General features: G+C 36.7%; 1 protein-coding gene across 1 annotated transcript; it reads left to right on the top strand.

Moving 5' to 3' along the window:
• The first annotated feature begins 411 nt into the window (after positions 1-411).
• On the top strand, positions 412-13,833 carry LOC128182219 (multivesicular body subunit 12B-like). Its single transcript, XM_052850816.1, has 6 exons — positions 412-619; positions 3,381-3,488; positions 9,121-9,211; positions 9,480-9,612; positions 10,087-10,227; positions 13,698-13,833. The coding sequence occupies exons 1-6, from the start codon at positions 467-469 to the stop codon at positions 13,831-13,833; spliced, it is 762 nt and encodes a 253-aa protein (XP_052706776.1). The 5' UTR covers positions 412-466.
• Positions 13,834-14,364: the final 531 nt, after the last annotated feature.

Genomic DNA, 14,364 nt, shown 5'->3' with positions numbered 1-14,364 from the left:
AACTCATTTGAGGCGGTGGAATTTTTTATGTGATTCATTGTTGTATAAAGGGATAAAATTCATTAAAAAGGAAAAATAATTGTGGTATGTTCCCTATCAAAAATCTTTTCGCAATCAACAACTTCGCCTTTTTTTTTTTGCATTGGTATTTGTTATTGAATTGAATTTATTTTAATTGATTTAAGCAGTTCATGAATTGTATTAATTCACTTCTCACTTTAACTGTTTAACGGCGGGTATTCTTTTATATATTTTAGCAGGAAATTAGTCTTTAACAGCTGTAAATTAAAGTAACTAATGGACTAAAACCGAGGAAAACGAGCGGGAATCTAATAGTTTTTTTCATTGTGTATGTATTATACCTTATGTTCAAAATATGTTTGATATAGTCATCATACGTAGAACAGTGATAAAAATTTGTGAATTCTTTTGTGCAAACCCGGTTAGTTTAGAGGTTCACTTTACTATGATCTATCGTAATAATGTTTTTATATATTCTATTTTGTATCTCTGTTATACAGTTATTCTCTTTTCAGGTGACATGGCAGAGAGTTACAGACCAATCACTCAAGTTGCCATTGCATCAGATCCAGGAAGGTGTCCACCTGGATTCACTCTGGTAATATTGTTTGACTTTCAAAAAATGGTCTTTTTTAGCTCACATGTTGTCCGTCGTCCGTCCGTCCGCCTGTCCGTCCGTCTGTAAACTTTTCGCATTTTTTACTTCTTCTCTAGAACCACTGAGCCAAATTTGGTACAAAGCATCCTTATGGGAAGGAGATTCTAAATTGTTAAAATAAAGGGCACAACCCTTTTTAAAAAGGAGATAATTGCGAAACTGCGAAAATTGGGTGGGTGTCTTAAAAAATCTTCTTCTTATTAAGAACCACTGCACCAGATATGCCAATATTTACACCAAAGCTTGTATATATAGTGAAGATTCTAAATTGTAAAAACCGCGATCCCCGGGTCAATATTGGGTGGGTGTCTTAAAAAATCTTCTTCTTAAGAACCACTGCACCAGATATGCCAATATTTACACCAAAGCTTGTAAATATAGTGAAGATTCTAAATTGTAAAAAACCGCGATCCCCGGGTTAATACTGGGGTCCCAAGAGGGGTTCAAAGTTGATTATAAAAGACAAATTTAAGAGAAATATATGGGGAAAAATGTTTTTAAAAATGTATTCTCAAGGACTACAGTGCTATAATTAGTGAGATTACTATACAAGTACCCTAAGATAGTGTAGATTCTAAATTGTGAAAACTGTGATCCCCGGACTAATACTACGTACGGCTCCAAAATATGTTCAAAGTTATTCTCTTTTGAGAAGTGGACAGGCATAGCCTACATCCATGTGGATGTAAGCTATGCCTGTTCACTTCTCAAAAGAGAATAGTTCAAAGTTTAACTTAGACTTGTATATATAATGGGAAAATGGTTTTTAAACTCTTCTTTTTAAGAATTACAATGCTACAGTTTGTGAGATTACTATGCAATCATTTTAAATTAGTGCAGATTCTAAATTCAATTTGTTTAAATCATTTTTCATTAAAAGAAGTATTCAAAAAAAAAAAAAAGAAAAAAAAAAGAAAAGAAACCATGATAAGTTTATCATAGTTAAATTATCTGGAAATACATGTGTATGTTTATCGACTAGTTTTTTGGGTTTTTTTTTTTGGAATTTCGATCCCGACATCAATTACTCACATATCGGGATCCAAGTGATCGGGATCAAAGATCATAAATTCAAACATAGACGGAATTTTCCAATCCCGATTAAAAAAAGATTTCTAAACAAAGCGCCTAGCGCTCAATCTAGGACTTGTGACACACGGGTGACACCGGATTCTTGGGAACATGGGTGTCTCCCCGTGATCCCCGGTCCCAAAACGGGCCATATTAACACCGATTTCTGGCGCCAGGACGCTGAGTAGACCCTATCATACTGTTAAATAGGGAGTCTAAACTGAGCGCATAGCGCCCAAACTAGGACTTGTGACACCCAAGTGACACCAGATTCTTGAGGGTACGGGATGCCCCCCCGGGATCCCCGGTCCCAAAACGAGCAATATTAACACCAATTGCCGGTGCCAGGGCGCTGAGTAGACCCTATCATACTGTTAAATAGGGAGTCTAAATTGAGCGCATAGCGCCCAAACTAGGACTTGTGACACCCAAGTGACACCAGATTCTTGAGGGTACGGGTGTCCCCCCGGGATTCCCGGTCCCAAAACGAGCAATATTAACACCAATTGCCAGTGCCAGGGCGCTGAGTAGACCCTATCATACTGTTAAATAGGGAGTCTAAATTGAGCGCCTAGCGCCCAAACTAGGACTTGTGACACCCAAGTGACACCGGATTCCTGGAAGCATGGGTGTCCCCTGGGATCCCCGGTCCCAAAACGGGCAATATTAACACCGATTTCTGACGCCACGGCGCTGAGTAGACCCTATCAAACTGTTAAATTGGGAGTCTAAACTGAGCGCCCAGCGCCCAAACTAGGACTTGTGACACCCAAGTGACACCGGATTCTTGGGGGCACGGGTTTCCCCCCGGGATCCCTGGTCCCAATACGGGCAATATCAGCATCGATTTCTGGCGCCAGGGCGCTGAGTATATCCTATCATACTGTTAAATAGGGAGTCTAAACTGAGCGCCTAGCGCCTGAACTAGGACTTGTGACACCCAAGTGACACCGGATTCTTGGGACACAGGTGTCCCCCCGGGATTCCCGTCCCAATAAGGGGCAATATTAGCACCGATTTCTGGCGCCAGGGCGCTGAGTGAACCTATCATTCTGTTTAATAGAGATTAATATTGCCCCTTTTTGGGCGCTATGCACTCTGTTTAGACTCTCTATTAAACAGAATGATAGGGTCTACTCAGCGCCCTGGCGCCAGAAATCGGTGCTAATATTGCCCCTTTTTGGGACGGGAATCCCGGGGGGACACCCGTGCCCCAAGAGACCGGTGTCACCTGGGTGTCACAAGTCCTAGTTTGGGCGCTATGCACTCTGTTTAGACTCTCTATTAAACAGAATGATAGGGTCTACTCAGCGCCCTGGCGCCAGAAATCGGTGCTAATATTGCCCCTTTTTGGGACGGGAATCCCGGGGGGACACCCGTGCCCCTTAGAATCTGGTGTCACCTGGGTGTCACAAGTCCTAGTTTGGGCTTGACTGACCCAGTCCTAGTTTGGGTTTGACTGACCCATGAGCTATGCGTAAGCATACGCATAGCTCATGGGTCAGTCAATAAAGTAAGTTTTTTGGCTTTATTGATAAAAATTCAAACTCCTGTGCTTATTGCTGAGTAGCTTCACTTTGGTGTCAGATGACTGTTTGCATAAGTCTTTTTAATTATTAAATTAATTTAGATTGATCGTTCCTACGATCGTCGGGATGACGCTGATCTGTGGAGAGATGGCTTGTTTGGGAGAAAAGTGGTTCGATATCTCTGTGTAGAAAAACTGACACCATCACCGGTAGGTTTAGCCCTATATGAATATATTTTCTACATCTAATTCAGTGTTTTAGAATTAATTTTCAACAGGTATTTTAACCAATTTTTGTTTTTTTACCTAAATGAAGATATAATTTAAAATACTAATAGTTCATTTCATATATTTTAAAATAGAGTGTTTGACTCATTTATAACAGGAAATTCGTTCAATATGTAAACTCTAAGTTTAAACACAATTGATGGTTTCTATCTAATTTCTATTTAATAGACCAATCCACACTTTACAAAAGTTATGTCCCTTGGCCGCCATCTTTGGGGAAAAACCCATATATTTCTCACAGTAGCCTTTGTAGTTTGAAGGGTTGTAACTTCGTCATTTGACATTAAAAATCTGCTCCCGCTGTGAATTTTATTGCCCAAAGTTGGGGCAACCCACACATCGAAGGAATAAATTAAATTCCAAGAGATTTCTTCACAGGACGCCCAAATATCGCATAGCCCCCTAACTCCGTCACTACCCTAACTCCGTCACTTTCGGGAAACTCCTCGCCGTTTGAAATCAAGTACGATTATGACGTCATTTTTTACATGTCAAAAATCTTTAATCAAATGTCAACAATTTGCAACGGTTAAATATAAGAATGTGTCAAAAAATAACAGAATTAAACCTTGTTCAGTTTATGCACCATTAATTGTGTGAAATCAGCTAAAACTTTTTCACGGGTGCACTAAAATATCGATATTTCTGACATGCGGGCCCATTCGATCATTTACGGTGGTCAGCCATTTTTGGAAAGGTCAAGATGAAACATTTCACATGTAATACATTTTTGATTAAGGTAATTAATACATTTTTTTCAGTCCGCAATAGCCTTCATGCACTACTCTTGACAATAACGTCAAATCGCTCATGCCGATACTTTTGCCGTATACAGGGTATAGATATATCCGGTATATCGCTATTTAGAATATGCTAAATTTCTAAAAATGTAATAAATAAATAATATAATAAATAATATATTAATTTATGGTAAAAAATATTTGAAATATGTAAGGACATAAATCAAACGGCATCCATACATTCTGAAAAGGCCATTGTGATTGTTGTAACATGGACCCATTTTTTTTCTGGCGATCATTTCATTTCAATGAAATTAACGAGGCTGAGTACAGAACGAGTACGCACGCTTTCGCGCAGCGTTTCATTTGCATTGTGACGTCATCTTTTTGCTTTGTTGACGCCATGGCCTGATAGTTTCAACTGCAGATATTCAGCAAAATATGTTGAAAATAGCTCGTTTGATGCGTAATGTTGATATTATATTGTGGAAAAAAAAATGTCTCGAAGTATAAGCTATATTTGGGCTCGGGTCGAAAACGTGAAGAGCGTTCAGCAAGCCTAGCCCTCTGTCACGTTTTCTTAACCCCTTTAAATATAGCTTAATTCATATATTTTAAGACAGTAACTATTTATTTTATATTAATGACCCTTAATATGTGATGTTATATATTTATTTATTACTTAAATATGTTTAAATGTTTTAATAATACTATGAAGGTCACCATTTCCGCCGTTGTCAAATAAAAAATAGCCATTATCTGACAAATTTGGGAAATTGGGCATACAAAAAACAACTTTGATAAGACCCCTGGAACAAACCAGGAGGTAAAAGGTTTTTTAGCTCACCTGAGCTGAAAGCTCAAGTGAGCTATTCTGATCACTTTTTGTCCGTCGTCCGTCCGTCCGTCCGTCTGTCCGTCCGTCTGTCTGTCCGTCTGTAAACTTTTTACATTTTGAACTTCTTCTCTAAAACCGCTTATCCAATTTCAACCAAATTTGGCACAAAGCATCCTTATGGGAGGGCGAATATAAATTGCAGAAATAAAAGTCCGATCTCTATTCAAAGCGGAGAAAAACTTGAAACTGTAGAAAAAGGGGGGTGCATTTTAAAAAATCTTCTTCTCAAGAACTACTGATTCCAATTCAACGTAGTTTAGCATAAATTATCCTTATGGGAAGGAAAATATAAATTGCAAAAATTAAGGTCTAATTCTGTTTCAAATCTGAGTTATTACGAAAATAATAATAAAGGAAAGGCGTGTTTCAATCAGTTTAATAGCTTCGGATTCGGCATCCGGTAAAATGGGTAGACAAGACTTGGCCTGGGCAAAACAAAAGATTGGCAGTTATTAATCTGCCAATCTCATTAAAATTTCAGGATATTTGATGGACCAGTATATTTGTATTTGCTGTAAATATTGCTGCAAAATAATGCGTATTTGGAATTGACGATTGTCGATCTGCCCCGGTTTTTATTTTGCCACGGCCCGGGTTTGCGTACCCATTTTACCAAGACTCGCATTCCATACTTCTAAAACGAGGTTCTTTGTTTAAAGCAGCCATGACATTATACGAAAAAGGGTCGATCTGACTATGATCAATTTGCTTGTTGTGCAACAGTTCGCGTATGAAGGGAATTTTTTGAAACATGAAAAATATATTGGTGCCTATTTTGTGAAGTAAATTGAGGCTAAATATTTCAATGCGTTGACAGTTTTCACACATGACGTGTATGTTAGCTTGTTCTGATTTTCGTTTCGTTTTCATTATTTATGCTTTGTAACCTGGAAACTGTCGTCTGTATTTCGTGATTTTTACGTATCAAATCAAACAGAGACTTCGGTAAATCAAACAGCTACGTTAACTGTTTACCTGCGCAAATTAAGCAAAATCTGATGTATGAGTACTGAAATACAATTCATTCTATCGGTAATTCGGCATTATCTTTTGCGTAATGGTAGATTAATGCAATAGGTTTTTGTTGAGATGCTCGGCATTTTCTCTAGTTTATTCAGTTTGAAAAGAGTTTGATATCGCTTACGGAAATATGTAGGTATCTATATGTATATATATATGATTCATTTCGAAAAAATAAATTGTGTTCTTTATTTGTTATACATGTAGTGCATGTTTCTTGTGTTTGATTGTTTACAATTTCTATTTACTAACCATATTTGAGTGTTAAGCTTCGAATTATAAGCAAGATACAGAGATTTGCTCACAATTCTATGTTTGTACACAGATCTTAAAAGCTAAAGATTAAATCAAAGTACTGATAGTATTGAAAAGCGCTAACCCAGCTTCTGTATGTATATAACAAATATATGTATATAGCATTTCAGCTTCTGTATACGCACTATATTTCCTCATCACTGCATGACAGTCCCTGCAATGATGTATGTAAGCCCCGTACATTAATTTTACAATAGCCCGTAAATTAGATTCACAATAGCCCGTGCAGTTATGTGCATAAACCCCTGAAACTGGTTCCCTAACCAGTTTAAATGATGTATACTTTTGCTTATAGGTGGCGGTTATTCGATGCACCGGAAGTTGAAGTCTAACGACAATAAAGCGCTGAGCTATGCTTAGCGCTTTAAAAAGTAAAAAAAAATTGTCAATATTTATTACGAAAATTTTCAAAATCTGTTCTTATTGAATTGTAAACTTAACCTTTTTAGCTCACCTGAGGATGGGGCCACAATGGGGGGGGGGTCGAAGTTTAACAAATGAATATATAGAGTAAATCTTTAGAAATCCTCTTCTCAGAAACTAATCGGCCAGGAAAGCTGAAACTTGTGTGGAAGCATCCTCCGGTAGTGTTGATTCAAAGATGTGAAAATCATGACCCCTGGGGGTAGGGTGGGGCCACAATGGAGGGTCGAAGTTTAACATATGAATATAAAAAGTGAATCTTTAAAAATCTTCTTCTCAGAAACTAATTGGCCAGAAAAGCTGACACTTGTGTGGATGCATCCTTATGTAGTGAAGATTCAAATTTGTGAAAATCATGACCCTCGGGGGTAGGGTGGGGCCACAATGGGAGATCGATGTTTTACATAGGAATATACACAGTCAATCTTTAAAAATCTTCTTCTCAGAAACTAATCAGCCAGGAAAGCTGACACTTGTGTGGATGCATCCTCAGGTAGTGTAAATTCAAATTTGTGAAAATCATGACCCCCGGGGGTAGGGTTGGGCCACAATGGGGGATCGAAGTTTAATATAGGAATATATACAGTAAATCTTTAAAAATCTTCTTCTCAGAAACTAATTCGCCGGCAAAGCTGGAACTTGTGTGGAAGCATCCTCAGGTAGTGAAGATTCAAAGTTGTAAAAATCATGACCCCTGGGGGTAGGTTGGGGCCACAATTGGGGATTGAAGTTTAACATATGATTATATACAGTAAATCTTTAAAAATCTTCTTCTCAGAAACTAATTAGCCAGGAAAGCTGGAACTTGTGTGAAAGCATCCTCAGGTGAAAAATAATGATTTATTTTAAAATAATAATGGGGGGGGGGGTCAAAGTTTAACAAAGGAATATATAGGGTAAATCTTTAAAAATCTTCTCAGAAACTAATCAGTTAAATGATTCTTTATAATTGTTAAGACTTTGGCCCCAGGACAATTCTTTGGCCTCACGAGAAGGTTTAGAGTTTGATGTACGTTTTTATCCCATATATAAACTATTGTTAGGGATCTTTTTTAGAACTGCAATACTCAACATATGATATGACTATAAAATCATCCTGTTAGAAAAGGGACTAATGATTATAAACATAAGAATATCCAGGGGAAAATGGATTTTATTTATACAGGATTTACATGAATTATTGTACATTGTCCAGATAGTTTGTATTATGACTCCATTGAGCTGATTTTATCATACCTATTGTTCCTCAGGTGAGCGATGTGGCCCATGGGCCTCTTGTTTTATTTGACCATTTGATGCCTTTTAGCAATAACTATAATATATAGAACAGAAAAAGAAATCCCTAGGGCAGAAGTTTAAAAAAAATGTAGAAAATTGATACATTTCAAGCAAAATCCCATAGGGTCCTATGTTAAAAATTAACAAACTTTGAGATGACCCCTTAAACAAACGGTGTGGTAAATGTCTTATTTTTTTATCTTTAAATAATGTTTATATCAGTAGAAATTCGTGTAAAAAATTTCATTCAAAAATCTAGGGCAGAACAAATTAGACCCGGCCTCGTTAAATACAATTTAAATTGTATGCACCATTTTTACTTATTATAACTTGGTCTAGATACAAATTGAGTTTTAACTAAATTGTTAATGTGTCTTCATTCCCTGCCATATCATAGAGCATGTGGGTGAGGGAGTTAGGTTCATAAGATATAATTAGCACGCGTGATAAACGTCGTATTCAGAGGGTTATTTGAATAAGAATAAGAATATTTTTGTTAATAATTTTATAAATTATATTGTTTCAGATTATATTTAGTGATTGCAAATGATAAAAACCACAAAAAATAATTTACAGAGAAACGCGGGATGTTTTCTGCTTATGGTGACGGAGTTTGGGTACTCGGGGATATTTGGTTGCAAAAAGAAGGGAAAAGTTGTTTTTTCCCTTTTGACCTTTGGGTTGACCCCGCAAAGGGGAACAACTTTTGCAAAGTGTGGAATGAACTATTGAAATGTTATGCTCTTGATACCTGTTTGCACTGGCACATGTTTAAATACATGTAGTAGAAATGAACAGGAAGTTCAAACTTACAATTTGCTTAAATTCTTTAGTGAGAAGATTATATTTGTACAGAGTTGTTTTCTTTCACTTTTGATAGGGTAGAGATGTATTGGTAGATGTCACTGTCATCGGAGATAGAGATGCCATTCCAGCGGGATTTAGCTGTGTAGATTACACGTGCGATACTCGTATGTTCTTTTTTACAAGTAAACAATCTCATATTAAGTTTATTATTGTCACTTAAAAGGAATAACATGACATTTTGGTATCAAAAGCTTTTACTCTGGAAAATCCATTTGTGTACCTATTTCTTTGAACTTTGAGATGCAGTTGAAGTGCTTGTATAAGAAATTTTATTTTATTCTGCAACTTAATTTCTCCATAGTCAACATTGCTGTCATTTTATAGCAATAATACTCAGATTGAAGTTTTGATAAAGCATTTGTGATTTTTCAGGTGAGAAGGCTGTGAGAAAGAAGATGCTATGTGTAAGATACATGTCCAGTGATTTAACAAATGATGCTATATGTGAACTTATCCTCCTTACAAGGGGAGTCAGGCGGCCACCAAATGGGTATACATTGGTCGGGTAAGTATCTGTTTATGTCAAAAAGAACACTTGTTTAGTTGGAGTTTCATATAATATAGGGAGTTATTTCCCTTATCTAGATTAACTGAATTATAACAATATACCGGTAGATTAGATAATGATATATGCAGTATTTTCTCAATGTTCGTTGTTGAATATAAAGAACAATTCCATATAAAATTGAAAAGTAGAAAGACTAAAAAAAACTCTCCTTAGTTACTATGTAACCATAAATTTCCTATTAGTATTTTGAACATCTTCGCTAGCCAAGTGTCCGATTCGTTTTTCTCATCTCCCCCTTGGCAGCAAGGGGGAGAGGAGAAAAACGAATCGGACACTTGGCTAGCGAAGATGTATAAATTTGAATTGATATTGAAGTTTCTAGGGTTAATCACAATCAAGAGATTTACTAAAAGAACAATAAGTATGGTAAAAAAATTGATCACATGGTTCAATAGTGTATTTATTTACCAGAGAGCTGAATTACATGGGACTGTGCTACAAGATGGCTTGCTTCAATAAGCCTGGAGTTCAGATGGATTCCCACCAGGGTCATGCTAATAACTCCACCTTCCACACACAGGGCTACACAACTCAATCCACACCAATGAACATGTAAGTCACCATATTGATTTCTGGGCAACCACACAAATTTTGGCAAGCACTTACTCTTTTGAACGCGCCTCTAATATTTGCTTGATTGAGAATTCCCTTTGGTTTATTTTCAGGAATGTTTAATTTACCTATAGATACATATCCCATACATTTACATGCATGCAATAATAATGCATCTGTTCTGCCTCGTGTGAATTTTATGTGAAAATTACAAACAAGGGAATAGATGTAAATTCTATTAGGAAGAAATTAAATGATATTCTTGTGAAAATCTTGTATGCTATGTCTCTAAAAATATATCTTACTTCGGTACACTAAATCTTAATTTTTTTATATGCAAGAATATTTTTCACATGAAATTTTGATGTTAATTTTTTATATGAAGTGAAGTATGATTTTAATTCTGTGTATTATAACCAGCAAATTCATTGACACTTCTGGGTATTCTGCCTTTGCCAACAGAAAGTTAACAAACACAACAATCCAGTGCTTCGAATTTATTGTGTAAGCGGTAAAAACTGAAACAAAATCAAAGTATGAATTACTCATACGTTCTAAAAAACAATGTACATGTAAAGACAAAATGCATATAATAATAGTTTGTAATGAAAGAATAGAAATGAAAATAACAATTTGAAGATAAGGTCCAAAACAATGAATTTTAACACAAATGGGTTTCCATAAAAAATTGTAACAAACGTACGTAAGATTGACAATGACAATAACAGCGTTCCGTACTTTTTAGAGTGAAATGAGAGATTTACTTATAAACTGCATTTATATAAAATACGAACAGTAAACATATAAACGAATAGTCGCCTATGTAATATAAATCAACAGAAAACTACTTACAGTGTGTGGCAGCATACGAATACAAAAAACACGTTGGATGGACTGAGTGTCCTTGTAAAGTTGTGTGGGTCACACAAACAACAAAAACAGGAAGTCGGCAATATGGAAAAGTAACTCTAGATTATATAATGAAAGGATAACTCTCGGTTCAAAAAAGAAAGATAACTGCAGAAAATACATATCAAAATGATAATGGAAGATAACTCTAAATGTATTTAGATAATAATTAAACTTTAGCAAAATACACAATCATACAAAATTTTGTAAACAATACACTCCCCTTCTGATATCTTTAGATATCACTGTCCAACATATATACAAAATAACCAAAATATTCCAAACAAACGAAATACCAAACAGTTCTGAATAACATGAAGCACTGTTACAAATATTCAAATTGCCATCAAGAGCACAGTCTCTGTAACCGGGCGCGTGTAGAATGTGTTAACGCCATTCTTGTTAATTCACACGAAGTTGTACTTTACGGACTCTCTGGTCCGATACGCTTGGGAACACTTGATCCACTACTGCCATCTTCCAGTCACAGCGATGGGCCGAACTGTCCTTCAATAAAACGACATCGCCGACGGATAGGTTTCTTTGGTGCTGTGTCCACTTTTGTCGACATTGAAGGGTGACTAAATATTCCTTACGCCATCGTTTCCAGAAGAGGTCTGCGAGTAGTTGGACTCTTTTCCATTGTGCTTTGAAGGCATCTCTCTCGTCAAAAGGTCCAGGCGGTTCTCCTCCTTTGTCTGTTTTCTGGGTCAGAAGGGTATATGGAGTGAGAATGAATGGGTACTCTGGATTAGTTGGAACTGGCACCAGTGGTCTTGAATTAAAAATGGCACTAGCCTCAGTTAAAACGTTACGAGGGTCTCGTGTGTCTACTTCTTTGCTGTACAAGTAATCAACAATGAATCTAGTATCCGTCTTGTACGGCCTATCATCCTCTCTTATGCGCTACCCATGTGGGATGAGTGTGGTGAGTTGAATATCCATACTGTTCTGTTGTCAAGAAGAAACTTGTTGACAGGTGCATCTTCTACGTTAATAGCCTCAATTCCAAGACTTTCTGTTGAGCCAACGAAATTTGTGCCACGATCTGATCTAAACTCTTTAACGCTTCCACGTATAGGTACAAATCTCCTGAGTGCATTAATGAAGGATGAGGAACTCATCTCTTCGATGACTTCAATGTGAACAGCTCGCGATGAGAGACATGAAAACATTACAGCCAAGCGTTTTGCATGAGCCAGTCCTCCTCTAGTTTGACGTGCAAGAACTTCCCAAGGTCCGAAGGTATCCACTCCTACACTTGAGAATGGAGGTCATGGTGTTAATCGATCTTCAGGTAAGTCAGCCATGAATTGATGTTCTGGTTTTCTCCTCATCTTTCTGCAAGTCACGCAGCTGTATATCATCGAGGATATGATACGCTTGGCTCCTGTTATCCAATATCCAGCAGATCTTATTGAGCCTTGTGTGAAGTGGTGTCCTTGATGTTTGGTAAGTTGATGGTAATGGCGCACCAACAGTGTAGCTATGTGTTGTTTGCCAGGAATAATGACAGGATTTTTCTCAGTGACTTCCAATTCTGAATTCATCAATCGGCCTCCTACACGCAAAATGCCATCATGGTCTAAAACTGGATTCAGCTTTACAAGTGAATTCTTCTTATTGAGAGCTCAGTTTTCTCTGATACTTCTGATCTCTTCTCGAAAAGCTTCACTCTGGACTGCTCGAATGATGTGTTTTTCTGTTTCAAGATATAGGTCAACATCTTTTGCTTTGTTGCAGAAATGCCATCCTCTGCATGGTTTTGTTCCACTCCAACATCTGGCAACATGTTTCAAGCGTGCAATACCTGAAACTAAACTACTCCAGGTTGAGTATTTGGTAAACCTTTCAGTTCCAACGGAGGGTTCTTTAATGTTCAATGTTTCAATAATTAGCGTAGGTCAAATATCTCTGTCATTCTCTGAGTCTACGAGGTCATACTCTTGTGGCATCTGTTTGTCATGATCAGATATATCTGTTTTGCCTTGGTCTTTACTTTCAAGGAACCATCGTTTCGGACCACAAAGCCATGGGCTGTTTTTCATATTTTCAGCTGCGATTGGTCTAGTTGCTTGATCTGCAGGATTGTGCTCTGAAGGAACATAGCTCCATTGCACTGGCAAGGAGAATCTGTGAATCTGCTGTACTCTGTTGCTGACGTAAGTATTGAAACGTTTAGTTCTGTTGTAGATGTAACCAAGGACAACTTTACTGTCTGTATGGTAATGAATGTCTTTAGGGTCAATATCCAATTGATGTTGAATGGTTTGAGAGATCTCAACACCAAGCACTGCAGCACATAACTCCAAATGAGAGATGGTGACTGCCTTCTTAGGTGCAACTTTTCCTTTCCCTGCTATGAATCTTATATACAGGGACTCAGGCTAATATTCCGGGTTGTTCATGTATGTGATAAAAAATGTCAATTCATGATTTTTATATCCTTGTAGAAAATATCAAAGAAACAATAAAAAAACATAAGGTGATGAATCATTATATATACTTTTACCAGTTATTAGCCTCACCACAATAGTATTACACAAATTTTATTATTACAGGAGTTCTCTAGCCTCCAATTTGCAATACAACCCGACTCCTTCTAAAAAGAATGAACCATTGGAAAGGGGCACCAGCTTCACTGATTCTGCAAATACTCTGCAAGGTATGTGTAGTGTAGAAAATAGAAAAGTGTGATCTTTGCGTTGTTGTAAATATATGCTGTGTGTGAACCAGTATGAGTATTGCTTGAATAAATGTATTTTATCTTAAACTCTCTGGTAGTTATGGGACAGCTCCATTTTGTGATGTACACTCATTCAAAATGAACAATAAAGTAAACTTTAACTTTAAATCATTTATCATGTTTTATTTTTGGAAAACTTTTAAGTTTAAAAGGTCAGCTCAGTTGTTGTATAAGTATCACCCATTGATCTGTAATTCAAGTGTTCAGTTCTAGGGTTTTAACATTTCTTATCTTTTCACAAATTTTTTAACATGTATTTTATGGCCAAATACTGTAAAAAAAAAATTGAATTGAAATTTTTAATAAAATTTGAGAATGGTTGATTTACATCTATATATCATCATGATCAATATGTCAAGGTATCCCATACCCCAGCCACCTGCAATACCAGTTTTTTAATATGAACCACTTGATAATTTTTATAGTTTCTTTTTTTTTTCACTGGAATGATTTTAAACTCCATGAATTCCATTTAGTGATGA

This window comes from Crassostrea angulata, chromosome 4 (genome assembly GCF_025612915.1).
Source record: "Crassostrea angulata isolate pt1a10 chromosome 4, ASM2561291v2, whole genome shotgun sequence".
In the NCBI taxonomy this organism is placed as follows: Eukaryota; Metazoa; Mollusca; class Bivalvia; order Ostreida; family Ostreidae; genus Magallana; species Magallana angulata.
The sequence above is the reverse complement of the archived record's forward strand: the minus strand, read 5'-3'. Positions and strand labels throughout refer to the sequence as shown.